The 24,106-nt window shown below is 46.5% G+C and overlaps 1 protein-coding gene across 2 annotated transcripts in view; it reads right to left on the reverse strand.

The window, feature by feature from the left end:
* Window positions 1-24,106, reverse strand: part of LOC144152712 (iron-sulfur clusters transporter ABCB7, mitochondrial-like) — a 65,920-nt gene that overhangs the window by 24,495 nt on the left and 17,319 nt on the right. For both annotated transcript variants that reach the window (XM_077684117.1, XM_077684118.1), the window contains 6 exons: window positions 23,373-23,559; window positions 17,403-17,484; window positions 11,031-11,119; window positions 7,426-7,513; window positions 6,673-6,847; window positions 224-381 (listed from right to left, as the gene is read on the reverse strand). In XM_077684117.1, coding sequence (XP_077540243.1) covers window positions 224-381; window positions 6,673-6,847; window positions 7,426-7,513; window positions 11,031-11,119; window positions 17,403-17,484; window positions 23,373-23,559 — 779 coding nt within the window. The remainder of the gene's footprint in view (window positions 1-223; window positions 382-6,672; window positions 6,848-7,425; window positions 7,514-11,030; window positions 11,120-17,402; window positions 17,485-23,372; window positions 23,560-24,106) is intronic.

The raw sequence follows: 24,106 nt of genomic DNA on the forward strand, positions 1-24,106 counted from the left end.
GCAGATGATGTCGTATCGGCCCGCTCTGGGCTTTCTCGTGCGGGCAAAGACTAAAATGGACTTAAAATATGTTACGCTGAACGGTTGCTGTCAAAACTTGCTGGGAGATATCTCCTGATAAAAAGGAAGCATTTTACATAGTTATTTCAGCTTTGAAATTTCGTGTCAGCACTCCTTTAATAACGCGGAAGTGCCCCCCTGCCCGTTTCCTGTTTTCACTTGCCTTGATGGGCGTCCCGAGCTTCATGAGAGCGAACATGGTCTGCATGTCGATGAGCGACTGCTTCACCTCGCGGTACACCGAGCCGAGAAAGTTGAGCGGCAGCGACAGCTGGAACAACAGCCCGTTCACCATCACCAAGTCGCCCACAGTCATCGTGCCTGCGACATGGCATCACCACAGGAGGGTTTTTCTTTGCTGCTGCAGCACTAACCTCAAGGAAGAGGAGGCAGAGAAAAAAAAAATGCCCAAAAAGATACTCAGCCAATAGCCTTACATAGTCTCGCGAAGCTCCAAATTTTGTGAACGGCACTGGTAACTACAATAGCCAAGTTTGGCTCACTTATTGCGTGAAAAAGAGGCAACAGCAGCCCCAAAGTCAGTGCCTTTGTTGTCGGCTCTTTTCTCATCATCACCCTTAGCAGAGTTTTATGCCACTATGATTAACCAACATGCCTGGGCCACCCTTATAGACAATATTTTCTCCCAAGCACCACTTTGCAGCGACCAGCAGGCTAGACACTGGGTACTCGATCGTTTCCGCACTCTTAAACATGTCTATGCTAAAGTGACGCGCTAAAACTATAATGGGAAAGGGTTGCCACCTTTCCCCGAAGAAAAAAACGGCGATTCAGATGGGGGGGAGTAGAAGTTGAATTTGTGTTGAAAAAAAAAGATGCCACATTTTTTTATTGACATGCAATGCCATTCCTTGTAGCTTTTTTCTACGGAGAAAGCAACATAACTTTTGCACTGAAGGCGATTGAGGGCTATTGCTCTGAATGTGCTGCACTGAAGAGTAACCGCACTTGCTGATCGCGCCGGCGACATTTCGTTGTGCTGTTCCCTCCCTTTGGTACCCTTCCACCTCGGGAATCGTGCTCGGCCACGCATTTCCTCTACTCGCGTTTCTTTGCACAGCTTGTCGACACATATTGGTTGTCGTAGTACGTGTTTACGCTTACAAAAGGCAAAAAAAAAAAAATAATAATAACCGCGGCACAATGGCCAAAAAAACCGGCCAATGTCGGCCGGTTTTAGGTACAGACCGGCAACCGGCCCGCTGTCTAAAAAACTGGTCGGGCCGGTCCAAAACCGGTCAGGCGGTAACCCTAGGAATAAATTAAGGCATCCTGAATCATGCATCATGCACACAGATTCAATTAGCTATACGCGACGGTCTGCCCGAAGCATTCTTTTTGCCCACACATTGAAATTACCGAATTTCATTTCAATGCATCACAGCCACACGTGGGCTGTGAGTTACGTGCCATGGTAGAGGGCTGTGGATTAAAATGACACTGAAGGCAACCAGCAAGTTGGTTCAAACAAAAATCTGACCATCTCATAGACATTTTAGCGTTGATTTGGTGCCAAAAGATGCCTTGATTGTTGAGAAATCGCTAATGAAACATTGATCAAACGTTCGTGCACAGCTCACTTGCTTCCTCGAAATGCGGTACCGCCAACCCAAGTATGAACGAGTAGCGCCATCCAGTGGCAGTCATGAAAGACATCCCACACGCCAGAGGTTTTAACCACTTCGGGTGCAAGTTGCGCGGTATAGCCAGCGGCAGCGGCACCTGTCTTCGCATTTCCGCTGTTCGCTACGTTAATTTGAAAAAAGCTATGCAAAAGAGTGGTATATTTGTGTTTTCGGTAAGCTAATCTATCAATATAGAGTAACTTGTATTTTGGCTTCAGGGTCTCTTTAATGTGGGCAATATGGAGGCAATGCCACACAGACACTATTCTTTTTCACCTCCCGAATAAATTGTATTCACTGGCGTGGAATGCATGTGGGCTGCCATGTGTGTGGCTCGTCACTGGTTATGTCGAGCTCCACGAGATGGCGGTACTTATTCGTGCTGGCGCTCGAAAAAGCACAGCACATGACAACAACAGCTGTTCAATGTTTTACACTGTGCCCCACCGAACGCAAAGTAATGACTCGATGCCAAATACTGTTTTGTGCAGCACCCTACGATCTACCTATCGCCAGACATGGTTGAAATCGTTGCACGACTAGGTAGAGCGGTAAAAATTTCGCAGCCTATGTATGCGTGCACCTGCAATGCGATGGACTAAGTCACGCGCGTATGCTATGAAAGCTGATCGTACCTTCAAGGTCTGTCACCTGTTCAAGGACAACAACAGAAATATTGTTGCCGAACATTTCGCCTTAAAAGGAAGCCCAACACAAGTAATTTGTTTAAATGGCACTTGCGATTTGCCAGCTCTTCTGCTGACTGCACAGTTGAAGCACAGCACAGTTCGGGAGACGACCTTGCACGTACTAGCTGCTACACCACCATCATATCTAAACCGGTGTACGCGTGCAACATTTCTTCAAAACCATTGTTTGCTTTTTGCACTCAACCATGCATTAGAAGGCACTTGTGTCGACATCCGCGGTCGCAGGCAACTGCAGCGTCAGCCTCTTGCGCGTTGTTTCGCCTTCGTTCGCAGCCGCGGTTTCACTTTTCGATGATGTGAAGTTCTCGGTGACAAGAACAGTGCCACCACATAATGTGAGTGTGATTAATAATATGTATATCTTTTCACACTATCGCTGAAAATCTGGTTGAAACGGGACTGACAACGCAAGCCGATGTTTTTTTTCTTCCTGCGAGCTGAGGGTGCAGTGGCAAAAGCCGCGCAATGTCTGAGCCAAACTGGCTCAGAAATGGCAGTTTTCAGTATTTCCAAGTGAAGAAATCACCCACTAAACCTTTCAGTGAATACCATCTATAAGTCAGAATACAGGTCAAGATTTTTTACGAAAAAAATTGCCGAGAAGTCACCCCTTGACCTACATATCAGTAATTGGCGTAATGCTAGTTGTCATCTGGCAACCAGGCCGCCCATCGGGCCCATGCAAACTGAAGAGGCCCCATTGCCACCAAAATCAATCAAACGTGCCGCCATCTTCTTTTTTTTTTCCCCTGCTTCTCTCACTGTCAACAAGCCTGTTCATGCTATTTCTTTCTTGCTCAAGATAAGCTCAGGCACTTGGCGCCAGTTCACCACAGCATTTAAACGAGACATTATATGAGTATGTCCAAGCCAAGGGCAATATTTACAACTGGTGGAAGTTTCGCGCCACCGAAAGGCCGAAAAGAGTGCCCGCTACTGGCGTAATCTGAAGGGGCAGCTCTCTGTATGCAACACTCAAAGACCTCGTCTCATGGGTGCCACGTTGTACACCTGGAACTGAAGGACAAGGTGGCAACTTTTGTCCACGAGCATCGAGCGAGGTCTCTATGAATGGATGGCCGGCAGCAACCCCAAGACACTAGCTGGCTGCCTGCACAGATTGGATCCCGTGACGGTCTGCATGTGGGTGGCCTGCGCTCAACGCCCGCTTCCTGATGGCATGGTTTTGTGAGCGTTTAAGATTGTGACGACTTGCTGTGTGGGGACAGTCAGACAGAAGCAGTCATCCGACAAGATTTCAGACAGCTCTAACAAGTAACTTTAGACAAACCAAATGCTTACAGACTCAATAAAACAATGTTGTGTACGTAATTTTTTTTTGCCCATTTTTCGTCTGCAAGGTAAGGTATTCCGGCTTGACCTGTACTCCGACTTATATGGTACATTACAGAATATGTACTGACACAAAAGTTTTATCGTGAGAAAACTCCGCCCCCGATACTCCCCGATGACTTTCAGCAATTATGGCCATCAAATGTTGAATAAATGAATGAATTAATTTTTTATTGAGAACAACAGGTGCTGCTGTTAGGGCACCTGCCCGGTGGAGGGGATCCCTAGTTCGGGATCCCCTGGCTGTGGCTGGCTGCACAGGCCCTGTTCACCAGGCCAAGCTGGGCTGCAGAGTCCTGGCTGGCCAACCCCGTGCCATCCACCGTTGATTGGAGGGACTGTGGATTGGTTGCAGACCTGACCTGGTGTTTTCTGGCACTCCCATACCTGATGGTATAGGGTACTGAGTGCTGGGCAGTAACTGCAGGTGGCTTGATACAGTATTCAGTCAGATATATGGCATGGAGGAAGGTGTGGTTTGGATACGTGTTCGTTCGGAGTCTTCTGAAAATGGTAGCTTCGACTCGTCTGTGTTGAGGGTGTCGATGGGGGAACATTCGCCGTTGGTGTCAATAGTAGGCCAAGATGTCTGTGTAGCACAGGGGAGGTTGTTGATGAGATGGAGAGGGAAACGGTCTGGTATATATAGGCGCGGGCAGTGGCGCGAGCTGCCTCGTTCCCCTTGAAGGATTTGTGACTGGGAACCCAGGCTACGTAGACCTTGGGAGAGTTCAGGCTCGTTTGGAGAGTATAAAGTGCCGTTGGGAATGCGTCCTCGTTAATAATTCCTGCAAGCGGTCTGTGAATCCATGATTATGGTGACTGTGTTGTTGGCAGTAGTTACTGCATGGGCTATTGCGGCTTCTTCGGCAGTATTGATTGGTGTGGTCTTGACTGTGGTAGACGTTATTTCCTGTCCCTATCCATTCACTCTACATGGGCGGGCAGGTGTGGATAAGGAGATGCGTCTACATAGAACCTATTGCAGTCATTGTTGTTGCTTGGAACCAATTTTAAGGGGGACTCACCTGATTACATTACTATGGCACTTGCTGATTCATGACAGTAAGGGCTAAAACCAATCTTGCACCAATGCAAAACGTTTTACAGATCCATGAAAATGTTCCTAACCGCATAGTTTGCTAATTTCAGAAATATATCACTTCTGCATTAAAATTGATTGATTGTAGGGTTTAACGCGCCGACGCAACGCAGGCGATGAGGCGCGCCGTAGTGGAGGGCTCCGGATTAATTTTGACCACCTGGGGATCTTTAACGTGCGCCGAAATCCCGTACACACGGCCGTTTTTGCTTTTCGCCTCCATAAGAAAAGCGGATGCCGCGGCCGGGAATCGAACCCGCGACCTCGTGCTCAGCAGCGCAACGCCTTAGCCACTGAGTCACCGCGGCGGGTCAACATTGAAATAAAAAAGTAACAAGAAACACAGTTTAGCTTAGCCAGTTTGCACCAGATGGCACTCGCCATCTAGCAAGCGAGCGTTTCATTACTTTATTACAGTACTAAAGTGATGTATGCCTACAATAAGTAAACTATGCCGCTAGGAAAATTTTCATAAAACTGGAAAGCTATTCGCATTGGTGCGTAGTGGCTTATAAGCCTGTGGGCCATGAATCAGCAAGTCCCATAACAATGTGATCAGGTGTGTCTTTCTTAATAAGAGGACTTAATAAAGCAAAGCTTGGTTTTCAAACCAGAAAACACTAAATAAAGTAATGTTTGCTTATGTTACCCTAGTTTTTTATCTTTTATAACTTACAATAGCGGCTCCAAGCACTTCAATACTACTTCAGCGTTCTGCCGACAGATAACAGGATAGTCAACTTGCCCCTCGCTTGCTCCTGCTTTCCCCCAGAGCAGGGGGGTCCACCGCAAACCGGTTTTTGATACATAGGGCCTACAGGAAACTTCGCAACTGGTGGCCATTTCAAAGGCCTTCTGAAGGCCGTTGGACCAATCAAGTGCCCTATTGTGAATACATATGATCTAACAAAACTTGTTGCTGCGCTAGTTGGTACATACTTAAAGAAAGAAGAAAACGTGGCGCAAGCTAGATGTGGACGAAAAAGAGAAGATACAGCAGATACGGCACCTATATCTGTTGTATCTTCTCTCCATCCACGTCTACAGACCTCCCAACCTAGCAACATAAAAATTCGGGAGACCGCAGTGGGGGGGAAGAGGGGGGCGTGTTTTTTTTTTTTACTTTAGCATTTCAGAAATTGCTGAGACTGGAAACTGACACCAGAACAAGGTAAGGGTGTTTATTTTGAGCTTTTTTGTTCTTCCATAATGAGAAACTCCAGTCCTCGTTCTTGAAGTAGAGCATGCCGAACTTCTGTAGTTGTGAAGAAACCTTTTCCCTCGCTTTCTTTTGCTACGTCGGCGAGCGTGTATCGCGGCCGGCCCTTGTAAGCTATAAGCAACATTCCAGCAGCGCCCAAACGCGTGGTGCATGCAGTGTATCGCACGCACTGCAGTATATTTTGCACACCGTGGTGCGGTGCTCACGGTATAGCACCTTGAATATAGTACTTGGCGGCCCTCAATGATATGATTACAAGGAACTAGAAGTGTGGTGGCGAGTGGTCTTCTAAAGCAACGCAACTGTTGCAGCTGGAAATACCAACAAACGCACTTAAATAAAAAAACGAACTCTCTGCTGTTCAAGAGAATCGAGATAAAATTCGTACAATCAGGAGACTGTCGAAATTCAGGAGTCTCCGGGACAATTTTGGGGAGTTGGCAGGTATGCGTCTAGTTTGAGCCCCGTTTTCTTCTTTCTTTAAGTGAACACACAGGGCGCACTTGTGGGCGAGTGTTCGACTCTCAATTGAAAGTTGTCGTGTAGCACAGGTGTAACCTGGATCAGCACAAGACCCACCGTTGAGGATGTTCTGGCTGGCCAGCAACATGATGGCCGACAGCGAGGCGCTGAAGATGGCGTTCTGGCCGAAATTCAGCAGCGCCAGGCTGGTGGTCGTCTTCAGCGACGCCTCTTGGTACTCGGCGAGCAGCTTGTCATAGTTCTGCACCTCGTACTTCTCATTGTTGAAGTACTGAAGAAAGAACGTCGCAGTGGTACATCGATTACACAATGGCCTCAATGCTGTCACTGTAATTTCACTGACATGTGCACACCGAACTTGACTTGAGTGCCGCTGAGAATATGCGAAGGCTTGGACCACTGGGGCTACTTGGAATTCACTTCAAATCAGCAGGCAAACGTAATTTCGATTTGTCGATGTGGACCAAATAGTAATTCAAACTAGACATCACCTAGCAAAGGAACTTGAAAACAAAAAAATATTGCGTAAAAAAGGCCACTGCGTGTAGCAACAAGCCTTTCATATCAAAATGGCTTCAATAATGCGCTTTGTTGCCTAAAGACCAGTGAGATGACAATATTTCTGGAATTCACCAGTAGAGAACAACACTGTTTGTTCTTCACATGGTGTGTGAAGAAATAAAATTACACGAAATGCTTATACAGTAGCACAATTACACACAGCATGCTTGAGGTGCCTCACCACACAAAAGGCTCCGCAGAGAACACAACAATTGTCATTTTTCTCTAGAGTTCTTAAATAAACGAGCAAGATTTCGATATTACAATTACATGGCAAAAAGAACTCACTTTGACTGTCTCGTAGTTGATCAGCGAGTCGATCGATTGGGCACCAGCTTCATTTTCCGCTTTGTTCATTTGTATGCGGAACTTTGTCCTGCCACAGAAACAAGATGCATTCTTGCTCAGTTCTCAGCATATGGGGACATTGTAATCTCTGCTGTGACAATAATTTAGCACGTAGTCCCTGAACTTCGTCCATCCTTACCGTACAGACTTCATTTTAAATTCACCCATCCCCAAAGCATACTGAAGCACATAATACACCAGTGCAGTGACAGCAGCTTCCACACAGAAGCACAAATCAAAAAAATTAAAGCCGTTCCACTCAATGTGAGAGCTGTCGGAAGTGCAGAGCAGTGATTCGCCATAATGGGCTGTGGCGCCGTTATCCGCGCACTGCTACCACCCAATGCGACTCAAATTTCCCGCCTTCGTTCTTTTTGTGCTTGATTTTCCTCCCGCATGTACCGGCATTGCACTGACATTTCTTTTCGCTTACTGTCGTAAAAACCAACCCAACGAGTGTTCCTAACTAAATGAACGTGGGCGCTGCCGGCTAATTACGTACATTTCGCCTCAAATGTACCCGCAGTTTTCTTTGCGCTAAACAATGGGGAGATGCATGTCAAGCGGCAGCGGTTCACAGGTTTCAAACGCTTATGACTATACAAACCGCTTGGCTTTCGAAGCCTCTGGGTTATGCTGCGACAACAGCCACTACGACGGAACGTCGGCTCTACTTGGGTCCAGCGAGCGAGCTACGACGACAAGGTGCGGCCCTAAAGTGCTCTGCACTTAAAATGCAACAACATCAAAAAAAGACCCGTAACCTTGCATGCAAAGAAGCCGAAGCTTGCAGCATGTGACTAATTCCTCCATACTTTTTTTTTTTGTTGGCCCTGACCACAAATAAAGGACAATTTTTTTTAAATTTGGGGGTTTAATGCACCAAAGCTGCACCTTGGCTATGAGGCGTGCAAAAGTGGAGGGCTCCGGCTTAGGCTTGTGCGAATATTCGGGGGCTTCGAATATTCGAACGAATATTACAGTATTCGAATTCGCTTCGACTCGAATTTAAAATTTCCGATATTTCGAAGTATTTGGGGTGAACGAATATTAAAACTGTTCAAGTTTCGGTTTCGCTAGGCAAGCCGCAGTGCCATTGACATCGCCTACATCTTGACTGCATGTGGAGCGAAGACAAGCTAAGCCACGTTCAGAACGTTGTCGTAGCCTTAGCTCGGCGGTCCGGCGCCTTGCCGGCTCAGTCATATCATCCGCCGGGCCGCGCAGGTCTGTTTGTAAAAGCCGAAATTTTTCCCATTGCAAACAATTCAATTTCGCTGGAACTTATCAGAAATTCGTATTATCCCGGAATTCTTATCACCCAGAAACGTATCATCAAGATTCCACTGTATAGAACTTTTTTATGAAGGTCCCGCCAGGGCCGGAAGCTCAGTGCCTCAGTGACAGGAAGCTCAGTGACACCTGACAGCTATTCGAATTCGCTTCGAAAGTATTCGACCTCAAGGACTATTCGCTTTGAATTCGCTTCGAACTAAAATATTACTATTCGCACAAGCCTACTCCGGATTAATTTTGACCACCCGAGGACCTTTAACGTGCTCCTAAATCTCAATAAACGAGCATTTTCGCCTCACCACAAAGACGGCCACCGTGGCCGGAATCAAACTCGAGTCTTTGGCTTCAGCAGCACAGCACCTTAGCCACTGGCCAGCCGTGGCGGGTAAAAAACATTTAGGCACTGCAACACCTCAAATGTGCAACCATGAACAGGCAAGCAACCAGTGTGGTACCAGGCCTACGCCATACCCTGGTTGAAGATGCAGCCCTATCACGAGCTATAAAAAGATTAGGGAGAAACTAAGAAGGCAATGCAATAAAGTTCAGCAGAGTATTGGTTTAGGCGAGTTGGTACATAGCGAAGTATCGAAGTGCAGCAGAAGACAAGGGACAGAAACACAGCAGACGACGCACAGAGCGCTCTGTGTGTCGTCTTCTGTGTTTGTTTCTGTCCCTCATCTTCTGCTGCACTTTGATACTTTGCAATGCAATAAAGCAATGCGGCAATGTAAAAGAGAGACAACAAGCATAGATAAACAACTTAGACACACACAGAAGAAAAAGAAAGCAATAATGCAGTCAGCTGCCATGCCAAAGCAAGCATTCAGGTATCGTCAGCGACTGACTGCATGCCTCATTGGTGAATTCCAATGCCCGTGTTCCTTGAGGAAAGCTCAGCCAGGCTATGCGGGGAGGACCGTGTTGCTCATGCTAGCAATATATTTTCTCTCAAGCACTGAAATATCAACAGGAAAATTGCCCCTTTGCATTATTTATTTTAGTTTCACTCTCATAAACTTTGTTACACTCAAATAACACATACAAAAATGTTTTGTTATAATGTTTTGTTATACATATAGTTCAAACGGCGTGAGTTACGAAAATTGTGTTATTTTGCTACATCAAGATTTTCATTGCGGTGAAGTTAGCTATACTGAGGTTTAACTGCATATATGAGGTACAGTAAAACCGCGTTACAAAAGACACTTAAGGAGCCTGGGAAACACGTCTTGTAACCAAGGTCTCTCGTATGCGATGTTGCTAACATGGTGAACATAGGAAAGTCAACCAAACCATTCTCATTCAAATGTCTCTTATCACAAAGTGTCTCAGTTAACAGTGTCTCTTGTAGCGAGGCTTTACTGTAATATACTAAAAAGTACTGAGCCAGCCTTAACATTTCCGAAATCCGTGACCTGACTTCAGCACCATTTGATTGAACCCCGAAGTACATACGGAAGCTGTTAATCTCCTACTTGCTGCCTCAATAGGCAGCAAGACGTTAATCATTAAGGTGCCGTGCGGGGTCAACATCACGTTCATAAGAGCAGAGCAACCATTCAATGCCACTGCATCAAGCCGTGCTTCCAATTTGGATGTTCACCAGTTAAAACCGCTGGGGAAATCCATAAATAAATCAAGGACAATTCGATGAAGAGAACAGGTGTAAAATACTGGTAGTGCCAGTTTTATAATTGCACGCAAAAAATGTGGAACCATTGCAGGACGGCGGTAATGGGGGGCATAACAACACCAACGCACAGATGGACTGCCCCTGAATTTACACCTTTGGATATGGGGAGCGCTGTAATAGAGGGCGATGGGGCAATTTTAGTCTACTGCCTTTGTTTTTTTACTTGCTGTATTTGCACAATTCTAACGCACCCCCAATTGTAACGCGCAGGAAAGGCTACTTTAAAAATTTGGAAAAAAAAAAATTGTTTTGATTGGATTGCATTGTATTTTTGGAGGCGTTCGTGTACATGAAAATGCTGCTGGCCGCTTTGAAGCCGATTTCAGCTTTGAGCCCGATTGTAAAGTGCACACCAATTTGAAGGATACTCTTAGCAAAAAAAAAAAAAAAAAAAAAAAAAAAAAAAAAAAAAGGTGCGCGTTAGAATCGTGCAAATTCAGTACACCAATATCCTGCACGTATGAAAAATTTCCTTTATTTTCTTCCCCCATTTCCATAAGACAAGGAGAGCTACCAAAGTAGAGGGAAATCACCCAATCCGGGAGCCACTTACCTCCAATGTGTGATGGCGAATGTAAACACGCTGTAAGTACCAATGCACCCCAACGTCACGGCAGCGAACTTCCCTCCACACTTGTAGTACTGAAAAAGGTCCAGTGAAAAGTTAATGCACCATTACAACAGGGGAAGATTGAAGTGTGCGGGGAATAGAGTTCTAAGTGCCCTCAAAACAAATGCTACCCACTCAACACCACACATTACCCCCTCCCCCCCTTTCCCGGCAATACTGTAAGGTACCCGTATCCTTCTTCTGCATAAAATCACTCTGAATTCGCCAATTCAGAACGAAATAAAACCAAGTATTCCTACCTTCAGCCCTCTATAACGCTGGGATATAAATTGTTTGCTACAACGGTATTTCAAGTACCATGCAGATGCATTTGCTTTCACTGACATTAAACCTAAAAAGACGAGTGCCAGATCCCCGTTTTGTCAGAAAAACTGTTTTGGGAAAATCATTAAATCAAGTGTGCTCAACCCTAGCGCAGTGGTGGCACTTTGGCTTCAAGTTCGAACGATAGCAGGCCCGTCAACAGTTGAATGATATCAAGACTGCCGACAGTGCCTACATTGCTTGTTATGAAAAGTATGGCCATCACACGGAAAACCATAACATTGACTCCTCAATCCAACATGAAACACCAACATGGCGCCTGTATGTGTTCTTTGTGCCTACTTCGTATTCGTCTCTTTAGTTAAACCAGTCCGCGGCATCTTAGCCTTCAACCCAGCGTCCCGGGTAATTGTGGTCGTAGCGCCTAATCCTCCCCTGGCGAGCCTGGGCGGGCAAAAGTGAGTTGTAATTGCCATAGCAACGTCGCCGCCATCTTGAGCTTGGAGGTGTACAAATTGTCATAGCAACACTGCGAGGAGGCGCGAAATGGGGGGGGGGGGGGGGTGCTGATGCTTTCCTCCCCTCGCTTCTTCCCGCCGCTCTGCTGCTGGCCCCGCTAGCCCCGCGCCCTTCGCGCTGCCCGCTAGGCCTCGCCGACGAGACCGGCGCGCTTCCATGCAGGCGTACGTACGCAGCTGGGACAGTAAGACGGCAGCCGAAATCACACTTCAACACTTTATTCACGTTACGAAAATACGACCGAGCACAAACGCAACGTGCCGTGATAAGCACTGATGTTCGACACGGCATAGCATAAGTTGACATCGAACACGGTACACGTATAAGTTGTACAGCTCACGACACCAGCGCTATCGTTCAGATTAAATTCACGCTTCACGAACGAGTGTCTCACCTTTTGCTAACACGAAGCGAAATCACTTCTTGCTGCGCTTCCTTCCTGTGCACGGGGCATATAACCGCTCTTCTGTGGTCTTCGGAGCGCAGACGCAATACTTCTACTATGCTACAACTCGCACGCGAGCCCCGCGACTTCTCTCGTGCACCGTCGCCGCTGTTGCTCCGGCAGCTGCGGCGACCATTATCCCGCTGTCGCGCATGCGCGCCTGAAGTCGCGCCGGGAAGAGGCGGAGTGGGAAAAACAGTGAGAGGAGGAGGAGTGTTTTCCTCGCCCTGCACCGCTGCGACTTGGAGCGCGTACATCAAAGAGGAACTAGCAAAAAGACACCTCAGACTGGTTAAACCACCATTTGGTCACCTCGCTTATTCCTAATACGGTGCGTGTTCTACACTACATTTAATAGACCTTTCCGGAAAGTTGCGCGCGCCCCCAAACGGCGGCCGCAAAGCAGCCTGGGAACTGTGAGCGCCGCAGCAGCCGCCGCCGCCCGGGCCGCTCTTCATGTAGCTCTACCGTGCCAAACCGTGCCGTGCGCGGCAGCGCCTGTGGAGGCAGCATTTGTTGACGGTGCAGCTTCGGCGTTTAACATTGTGTGATGCATGCAGAACATCTGCTATCCTGGACAGCTGTTTTGATAACTGGCTTCTTTTTCAAACTTACGCATTCTTACCACAGCCCGCATTTCTTCAACAAACTGCTGCATTTTGGGGAGTTGCAGTGTGTGTCCCATCGATTCATGCTACACTATGTCTGTATTCGCTTCAAGTACTGTTGCCTAAGAGGTGGCAAGTCTCATTGAGCAATCCTGAGCTCTTTTGCTGTTTTCGGCTGTGTGTAAATATGAAAATAGAAATGTTTATTTCAGTCGAAAAAAGACGAGGCAGCTAGTTTGGTATCATTGCAATAAAAGACAAGTACACTTTTATTCGGTTAGCAAAACTAACCAATACCGACTAAAAGGTAAAACTATTCAGAGGGCGCTAATACAAAACACGAGTTGACATTTCGCTTACTTATCGATTGAGAAGTGGTTCATGTGTTAAGTTGCTCAGGTAGCAACAAGTTTTCCATATCTGGTTTGGCTTGTCAGCCATCGCATTTGGGAAAACATACCACATGTAGTATTCTCAAGTTATTCACTTCTCGAATAACTCGCTCAACGTGTCTCCTCAGCGTGGCGATCTGCCGTGTGCGTGTTTGCTCCGCTACTGTCAGTTGACGCCGACCATTTAACATGGGGGGTACGTCTGTTCAATTTAACGCCAAGTTCACGGAGCTCATCTTCGATCAAAAATCCTGGGTCAGCTATGACGAGCTGTCTCCTTTGTTTTCACTCAGGAAGTACACCATACCTTAAAAGTGAGAAATAATAATTCCACAATGAACGACCGAAAAGAAATAGTCGAAATGCTGAACTCACAATGCCGCAGGAGACAGGCTGCAGGCAGTCGCTGTCGCTCGATAAACCGCATCGTTGTCTGCTGGAGCGAAAGCATTGCTTTATCGCCCTGTTACGCCCTTTGTGCTAAAATTCATTTCAAAACGGGCGTTGATTACTCTGAGCTGACAGGAGTATCTCGACAGTGCTGCATATCACTAGTTTGTCTTGGATGCCTGGAAGCGGGACGGGCGCTTAGGAAGGCGGTGTTTCGTTCACTTCGCGGCAGCATAGGAAACAAAAAAAAAACGTATAAAAAACATAATTTACGTTATAATGCTGGGCTTGCCTGTCTACCGGAGGACACCTCTTGGCTAAGACCTGGTGTGTAAAAGTGGTCGCATACGGTCCATGTAACATTTGCGTCCGCTCGCGTTGAAATGGGCTCCACATATCCTGTGATGCTCGGACGGCTCCCACAAAGCGAATCGGTCATCACGACCCTGGCGATTTATCCGGCGAACCCATTAATCCTTTTTAATTGTCTTGTCCTTCGGAAACTTGTGCAATGAAACGTGCCGGTCTCGTAACGTATTGTTGTCCCAACCGAGCACACAGGACGTTTGTCCGCCTCCTGCAGCTTCCTTGGCGCCATATCGTCAGTATCGCGTAAACTACAAACGCTAAGGCAGGTTGTAAACGAGTGTAGCTTTGCACACGCGGAAATGCATCACGAGTAGCGTGTGCACATGATATGGGCTTCTTCGTTTTCCCACTCGGCTCCCCGCGGGCTGCCGGAAGCAAGAGCTGGTTATTTGTATTTTTCTCGGGTAGCTCAAGTGTCACATTTGTTCTCTATCTCCTCGTGTTGAGGAATGTCTCTTTTCCCGCGGGCAGCCAGAAGCGCGAAGACGCTTTTCAACTGGCAGCAGCTGGTTCCACTCTCCAAGCTAGCAGACGACGTTGCTAGCAGACGGCGAAAGGTTCTCACGCGGTGCCAGCAGTTTCAGAAGGATGGAGAGTTTATTTCTTATTTTGGGTTCTATGGTTTAAAGATGCTTTAATTGATGCGTGACATAACTTTGAAAGCACAGCATTTCATTGACGGGCTCACTCCGCGCACGCGGCGCGCGGCGCCCATGCACCCCGTCGCCGCCGTCGCCGCTCGCACCGCGCGCGCACGCAGTTCCCATGACGCCTTGCGCGGGCCCGCCAGGGGAAGGAGCGGCGCTGCAGTTTCTGGAAAGGTCTATTAAGAATACAATCCAGCTGACAGTGTTATTGTTTGTTTGTTTGTTTGTTTATTTATTTCAGGAATACTGCAGGCCATTAGCCCGAGCAGGAGGGGTACATATATCACACAAAGAAAACAACCACAAAAAGCCCCTTGTGTACATACTGCAAAATATACAAGATCAACCAAGACATGGATAGTATCAGTAACTCAATGGAAAAACAAGAGGAACAACAATGTGTCAGAACAGTGCAGAATTGCAACAAAACAGTCAGCAAAATGATACACAGAAAAGCGGCTATGACGATTAAGACCCGACAGGTATCCATTTTAAACATTGGGTTCAAGGCGCTCTACTGATAGCAGGTCCTCTACAGAAGTGTTATGCCAATCGTTGACTGCGGGAAAAAGGAAAATTCGAACAAATCAGTCTGAGCAAAGAACGGCGTGAGAGATAAAGTGTGTGAATGACGAGTTTTATTAATTTTACGAAGAAATAGAGATGTTGAGGGCTCAGAAATGTGCCCTACCATAGGCAACTGCTTCTTGGGTGGACCCACCCCTTGTAAACTGTTAGATTTCAGAAAAGAAAGGCAGACTCGCACACAGGTAGTGCTGGCACTTCATGTTCAACAGAGCCTGGCACTTAAACCTAACCTCCGTGCGAACATTGGCCGCATATAATCCACAATCCGCATGTCTGGACTTGGAGAACAGACCATCGCTGCGTCGACTGCAACACAGGCCTTTCATTTAATCAGACACGTAATATTCTGCAGTAATGGGTTGATTGAAGCCAAAATGAAATACCAATAATCAATGTGCGGTGCTGCAAAGGAGAGGGCAGAAGTACAAGGCAAATGTAAATAAAATTTACTTACGAAACGACAAGTACATAAGGCTCATTAATTGCTCAAACCCAAGAATATGCCAAAATATTTTCGGTTTAGCAGCCTTCTTTTGACCCCATTCTTTGCTCGAAGATGCAGCCTACTTTCTTGGTCAATTTTCCCAAAAAAGGAAATTAAAAATAAAATGTCTGAAGATATTACTCCCCTAGGTTCATATGCAGAAAAAGAACTAACTTTGCGCAATACAAAATTTAGAGCGCTTTAACCGTCTTCTCGATGGGCAAAGCAGGCATACTGAAATGTTCAGTTGAAAATAAGGAGGAAATCCTTGGACACTTGAGTAAAGAACCCCAAATTTTAATACACCTGGGGTTCCTTTTACATCCACCAAACAGTTTCTATCCACCATTTCTGTCTTGTATAATACAGCAAAACCCGAATAATACGACTGTCAAAGGACTGCGTGAAAGCTTTTTATGACCAAGGTGTCTGATGATTGGGTACGGGTAAATGCCGGCCTAGTAGACGGTATCACGCAATAGGTTAGCTAAGAACTTATTTAAATTACTCTATTTAGCGCATTCTCACATTATGTGTGAACCCTCGGCTAAAACTAGAAGTTTTTAAAACAGAGAAACGCCTATTCTGTTCCCCCCCTTCCCCCCCCCCCCCCCCATGGCATCTGTGCTAAAGTCACTGGAACTTGGAAAGTACTGCCATCTCTTTCTCTTCGCTGTCACGCAAATCCGCACCGTTCCTTGGCCCGTTTAGGTCGTGTGGTCGGTGGCGACCACTTTCGGTCCTTCTGGGATTATGCGGGATTATGCTGGGATTATGCGGCAATCGGATTCCATCATCGCTTTCTTTCATTACATTAGGTGCTACAATGCAATGTAAAGGATAACAGAATGCCGGCATGCTCTCCTTTTGGCTGCAGCAACAGAGGGGAGTCTGGAAAGGCACTTTTTTTTATTCTAAGAGGCAAGGCGAGCAATATGGATACACAGGATTCGACAGGACAAATTTGTCAGCACAGGGAATACCAGACTGTGTGAGGGCTTTACAGAGGGCTTTACTGATGAAATGGGATAGTTGAAGTGTTCAAAGGCAAAAACATTACGTGTTGTTGTATGGAGTCCATTCCGCAGCTTATGCCATTTTTGTTCGAGGACCAATAAAGAACTTTACTAAAGAACAAAGAAAGGTCGGGAGGATGCGGCGAAGCGGTGTAAAAGATGGAGAAAACGCTGGTGCATCCCCACCAGGGCCTGTCATATGAAGTGGACCGCGTGAACTTGAGCGTTGTATAATTGGGGTTTTTAATGCATGTTTCTATAAGGAGTCTGCCGGGACAACAGTGATCCATCGTAAAAAGCATATCACTGTAACACCGGGGGACATATCACTGGGGTTCCACTGCATATAACTGCTCAGCAAAATGGCAGTTCTCGAGCGTACGGTAAGTAAGCTACATTAAGAGTTAAGGCATGTCTCCTACCATTCATTCGGAATGCTTGAATAAGGACACAATTTGCAGGCACCGTGCACGCAATAAAAGTGTGCACTGTCTCATTTTACGTAACAGGCCCAAAGAATTGTAACTTCTGCTCAAAACAGAGTCAATAAAGTAAATGTTCAAAGCACTTACTAACACAGAGCTGACGAGGGCAACCTCAAAGATGGTGGGAACAATGTTGAACACCAACGCGGAGAGAACAAAATTGATGCCCCTGAAAGGAAGCAAGGACAAGCCCATTTCAGTTGGAAACACGTAGCTCTATATATGGCCACACTATTGCACAACCAGTCCTGAGAGAAAAAAAAAAGGGCAATATACAAACCACTTTTCTAATCAGCAGGCGTACATACGAAGTTAAGCATAGCAGCAAAGTTAACAGTTCAGCAGCCTGTCAAGGGAGCTGCCGCCATTTAACGTCGGCCGTACAATAAGCCCTTGCTATAACTAAGCCAATAGAAAAGGGGATATCAAATAGTTTGCACGGGCACTTGATGAATGTGGGAAAGCCACAAAACAATAAAAATAGTCGTGGAAGTACATGAGAAAACTGCGAAGATATTAAACCTGACATTGATTGAAACAGACATTGTTGATAATGGCCTAGAAACATAAGTAGCCGAGTTTGCCGAGTGCATCTCTCCTGTAATCAGTTCCCGCGCTGCATCACAATATCATCGCAACTGCTACACTGCACTCCACAGTAAAACCTCGTTAATTCGGGCCCCATTATTTTGGCAATCCGGATGGTTTGGTGTCCCTACTCCCTCCTTTCAAAAATTTACATCACCTTTGTTATTTCAGTGCAAATTTAGCATAATTTCACGACTCTAATGCATCCCTGATTGCAACGCACAGGCAAGTTTTCTCATGAAAATTGAAAAAAATATTGTAATCTGAAAAAATAATTAGAAAATGAATATGTGCAACAGCTGGCTTAATTATGCCATCAAGGAATGGGTATGCCAAAATTTACTCGCATGATGTTGACCAATTGTTTAGGACATGGTTTCTCAAAGTGGGTTCCGCGGAACTTAGGGGTTCCGTAGGGCCCTCCTCTGGGTTCCGCGAGCCACTGATAAATTTTCCCTCATTCCGAACCCGAGGGGCTTAAGTCTAAGGAACCTCCATTACTCATGCCCAAGTGTCAGTCAGCACATCTCAGTGCATAACACAAAGGCGCGAGCTGCGCAATAAATCCCGCCAGCAGCTTGTAGCCAGCCAGACTCCGAAAACAGGCCACGTGGTTAAACTATTGCACTTGAATCTCGGCCTTATATTACCCCATGCACATTTCTCCTGTTCGGAGATAGGTGCCTTTAGCGTACGCGCTAGCGTAAAGTCAACATTCACGTGCAATAAATTCGGAATTTATTGCACGTGAATGTAGCATGAACGGAATGAAAAATGGCGAGAGAGGGGGGGGGGGGGGGGGTTTCTTGGCACTTAACGGAGCTTAGCAGGGTTCCCTGGGACCAACATGCCTGAGAACCCCTGGTTTAAGACATGCCGCGGTGGCTCAGTGGCTAAGGTGTTGTGCTGCTGAGCCCAAGGACACGGGTTCGATTCCAGGCCACTGTGGCCACTTTTCTGATGAAGGCCGCTGGATGTTTTGAAGCCGGTTTAGATTTTGCACCCATTTGTAACACATTTGTAACACCCATTTGCACACAAATTTGAAGACTGCTTCTAGCAAAAAAAAAAAAAAAATCCCGGGCCACCTCCAGTAATGTGAAACCTGAGGAGGGGCGAAGCATGCAGTGTATTTTTGGCGCCTTGGCATTTTTGTCAACAGAGATGAAATCGTTGGAAGGTACAGGTATACAGGTTTGCTGTGAAAGTCTCTTGTCTTTGAAGCACAAGGCTCTCTAGCGAGAGGTGTAAACAAGTGCCCCGGTGTTTTTTTAGTACGCGTTACATCCTAGTGCGAGGCGTAAACAAGTGTCCCGGTGTTTTAGTACCGTGACTACATCAGACGGGGGTTTCTTCCTCTGGCCAGCCACGCAGCTGGAGAACCGGTCGAGCTCTGCTGCGAACGCTTCACCCATTTGCTGCCCCGTGCGCGCAGGCTTGCTCCTGAGCTGCTGACCGTCTGGCTGCTCACTCAACGGCTGCAACATCACTTCAATGGCCGCGCTCTTCTCGATTTCAGTTTCAAAATCGCCGATTTTTGCTGACCGCTTGCGGCATCCTCGTGCGTATTTCAGCTGTTGTATTTTGCATCTTGCTTTCTTTTTCAGCAGACTATACGAAAATAGCATTTTCCCGAGGCCGAAAATTTAAATGCAGTTCGGCTTTAATTAGACTGAAATTTCTGGTATGTATTGGAAATTTCTGTGGGAAGGGTGCGGCTAGAAAGAAGGGAAATGTTAGGATGTGTGAGGTTTACTCGTCATTCCCTATTTCCATCTGTATACCTTCCTTTCTAGCTACGGGGTAGCCTGATTATTAATTCACAGCGCATGCTAAATTCACTCCCCAACGGCGACTGGGCGCTGCCTTTGCCTCTGCATTGCGATGTCATGGCGCCAGCCTTCAGGCCTTAAAATTCTAGAGGGTGTTGGTACATTGCGGCCAGTAAACAGTCAGCAGCGCCACGCCAAACACCGACAAACGAGAAACAGGGCCTTTTTCTTTTCTCGGAGGATGGCGCAGTCAGACCAGCCGTATTGCGTTTTTCTTTCACAAGGTGTTTGCTTTGATGCTCTATGCAATACTTTTGCTCTGCATGAGTTGTCACACATTTGCAAACTTGGTCTTCGTGCCCAGCTATCCGCCAAACAGCAAACTAGTATCACCAGCTTTGTCGCAAAGTAATGGTACCCATAAAACAATTGTAAATGAGCCGTTTTGTTGTTCATTCGATAATTCGACATTCGGATAATTCGTACTTTTTTTGTTTACACCCTAGAGATCTAAATTAAAAAGATTTCACTGTACTTCATTGCGAACCTGTTTAAGACCTAAGACACTTGCAATGTAGTTGCTACTATGCAACGCTTCTGAATAAAGCGATATTAAAGAAATATTTAAAAATTTTGATATAACAAGGAATCACGGCATTACTATATGCTCAACACCTAGCTTTACGAATTCCTGACTAATTTCTGCACCTTGCCTTCACCACAGACCTACAAACAACAAGAATGCTTGCAAAGTCAGACAAGACTTTATACAGCAAAAGCTTGTTAATTCGAACTCGGTTAATTTGAACTTCCGGTTAATTCGAACTCCTGCCCTTGTCCCGGCACAGTCGTGTTTATTTCAACGGGGGAAAACTCCCGATAACTCGAACGCACCGGTATCCAGAACGGTTAATTTGAACTATGAAGAAGTCGGCCTAGAGTGATTACAATGTGTTGCGAGTCCAAACCAATCAAATTTGCTAGAGATGCAAAACGAAACAAAAAACCACAGCGTGGCACGCGTGGTAGGCTCCTGCAACAGCTTATTTCGCTTCTACAGAGGGCAGCGCGCCACCGGCGCCAGTGCTCCGGTGCATGCCATTATTGTTTACGAAACATTATTTATTAAATCACCTGCCACAAACATGCAGTACTATCATCTAATTAGCGATAACGAGTCCAGAGGTGGCTTACCTATTTGGGTTCTGCCCGCGCAGTGTTGAGTGATTTCCATTCATTCTATAGCCTTGGGCCGGTAATTCGAACTCCACTTAATTTGAACAATTTTATGGTCCCCTTCAAGTTCGAATTAATGAGCTTTTACTGCATCAATAAAACCTGCACAAGCCTCGAACAATTTTATCATGAAATAAGCTGTTCCCCTTTTGAAAAAGCTCCTCCTCCCTTTCCTTTGAATACAGGGTCCATTATAAAAGTAATGCACATGATTTCATTATGATGCAACTATGCATGGCAGCGTGGTAAAACCAGTCGGGAAATGTGGTGGGGGGTCTGCCCTTCCAACGCAACCGGTCGAAGTTTACTACGAGCAGTGTGAGCAGATAACATGGTGCGATGGAGCATTTGCTTGAACAGCGATACTTGCTGAAGCTTGGAAAGAATGCAACCGAAATATTCCAGATGCTTCAAGAGGCCTTCAAGGACAACTGCATTTCAAGGTCACAGCAAGTGGCGCACAAAATCATCCGCCCACCCCAAGAAAGCGCGAATGAGCTAGTCTCGAATCAAAACGACGCTCACTCTCTTCTTTGATGCCCGAGGAATCGTCCATTTTAAGTTTGTTCTGCCGGTAGAAACTGTCAACTCAGCGTTTTTACCTGGAGTTGCTCAACAGTTTGAAATGCCGGGTCACGCGAGTGAGGGCTGACATCAAAGCCACGGTCAAGCTCCACCATAACAATGCCCCCAACCACGCGCCCTTCATCGTTACCAACTTCCTGGCCCGGAGCAACACCCCCGTGGTCCCCCATCCCCCTTACAGTCCCGATTTGGCTCTGTGCGATTTTTGTTTTTGTTTCCCCGAGTGAAGAGAGCGCTGAAAGGAAATCAATGGGAGACCACGGAAACCATCCAAAAGCATGTTACGACGTTCTTGAGAGACATTCCCATCGAGGACTTTCAGGGTGCCTTCCAGGCGTGGCAGACACATCTCCACAAGTGTATTGATGCAGGGGGAGAGTATTTTGAAGAATTTTACCCATTTGTACAGGTCTGGCCAGTAAATCTATTTTAACCGCGGAGCTGTTCAGCCAATCGTTATTTTTCGTGTCCGCGGTTAAAAATTGCAAGAATATGCCGAGCGCTTGTGAGCACGTGCCTCGCAGTGACCAACCAGCGGGTAAAAAACAAAGAGAATGCTATGTGTTCGTGTATGTGTGTGTCTAGTGGCGACCGCCCAGCGTCCCCGGCGCATGTTTGTCAAGCTAAGCGTATCACCTTAACGAGATTGGCCAGGACTGGCAAAAAAAAATAAAAATAACCCTCCAGCGTTTGCCATAATCGTGACAACACTTGTTCGGAACGAGGAAGACACGTAATAGCGTACACCACACCTCCAAGGTAATGCCCAATGATTATCAATTCCAAAAAAATGAAGAAGCTCGCACTTCTACCAACAATGATGCAGTGAAGGTATTGTGGCAGCGAAAAAGAAGCAAATCGGCTGCAATCATGGACTTAAACCCTTGTGATGGTCAAGAAGGTTGCGGATAGCTTTGCTACCTTCAAGCCTTACGCGTTAGTGTGAGCTGCCTTTATTTTTTTTTTCACCAGAAAATGTGCATTACTTTCATAATGACCCCTGTACACATATGTCACAGCATAACTCAAATGGCTTCTAATGAAAGCCAAAAAAAAGTTCAGAGCAAATTTAACCAGCACATCCAGTAACAAGCGCCACTCTGCCTTTTACTTTCAATGCACACATTTGGCTGTTTACAGTCCAATTGAAGCTGAACATGTTTGGCTTCCAACTATCCTTATCCTGTGTTGCATGAATTCATTCTTCATTCTTTCTTACTCTCATTTCATCTCCCCACCAAGCTGTTGTACATGCACTGAAACCGATATGAACACCAACTCAATCCGGTTAGCTTTGTAAGAGCTCAGATTTAATAAAGTCAACACTCAGGGCAGACCAACTGTGATGACAATGACATCAGCTCTCTATGCACGAGAGGAGCATCACAGCCATGGAGTTTCATATTAATATATGCTAGAAGAAAATCTGTCATTGCAATCGCATGCCGTCATGGGTTATGCGTAGCAGCTAGCAATGTTTCTCTACAACTTGGCTTGGCTTGCTGCATGGCTTCTTTTCGCTCTTGAAGCCCAAATCAACAAAAATGGCTAACACCTTTTTTTTACTTTCGTGTTGCATGAAGCTTTAAAAAAATTCCTGACCAGTAATTTTTTTGCAACTTCACTTTCCCATTAATAAAACAACTAGTATAAATAATCTTCCACAATATTCTTGTTGGCTTTTTGCAGCCCCAGGCAATTTTTGAGCATGTTGGCGAGCCACGCCAAGGACAAGTGGAACGTGCCTCCTACACTTGCTGAAGCGAAGCTTTCACAGACTTTAGAGCTGGATTTCTTTGTAGCACACATTAGTATAGAATTCTAGATAACAGTTATACACTGTGATGCCCTCTGCCTGCCTGAAGGGGGCAAGTACCTCGTTCCGCGATCGATGGCCTTGGAGAGAGCGCCTGTCTGCCGGGACAGGTGGAAGTTGAGGTCCAGCTGATGCAGGTGCAGGAAGAGACGTCGCGCCACCTCCCGTATCGAGTGGTGCGCCACCTTGGCAAACACGGCATTGCGGAGCTCGTTGAAGCCCGCCGCTCCAGCCCTGGCAAGCCCATCTGGGGGGAAAGAAGAGAAAAAGGTGGAACCCCAATTACATATACAACGACCTGCTTCTTACAATGGATCACTGCGGTCCCGGCAAACTCCCCATAAAAACAATACATTAAAACCCCAATTATACAACGCTCACGGGCACGTGATCCGCTTCAAAAGACAGACACTGGTGACAGACGCTGGCCACTTTTTATGCCGCTTCCCCCCCTTGTCCCGACCTTCGTTTATTCTTGACCCCCGTTCGATGCTGCTTGATGTGCAAAGGGCTGCAGGTGGGCCCAACCACTTGCTGAACAGACGCAAGCAAGCAGACGGGTACTGGAGGGAGGGAGTTAACCTCCGATGGCCCCACGCGACAGCACAACACCAATGCCCCTACCGCGAGAAGTCAAAGTCTCGGTGGCTGGCGGACTGCGCATTTGAAGCTCCTATCGAGCCGACGAACGTGGAAACACATGCAACGCAACCAACACCCATTTTCCTCGCCCGGTCGGACCAAATTTCTTCCATTCACGACGCTCTCCCCCCCCCCGCTTGTTCCAGCCTCCG

This window comes from Haemaphysalis longicornis, unplaced genomic scaffold (assembly GCF_048455015.1).
Source record: "Haemaphysalis longicornis isolate Haplotype H1 unplaced genomic scaffold, Haemaphysalis longicornis Haplotype H1 scaffold_9, whole genome shotgun sequence".
NCBI classification, from domain to species: Eukaryota; Metazoa; Arthropoda; class Arachnida; order Ixodida; family Ixodidae; genus Haemaphysalis; species Haemaphysalis longicornis.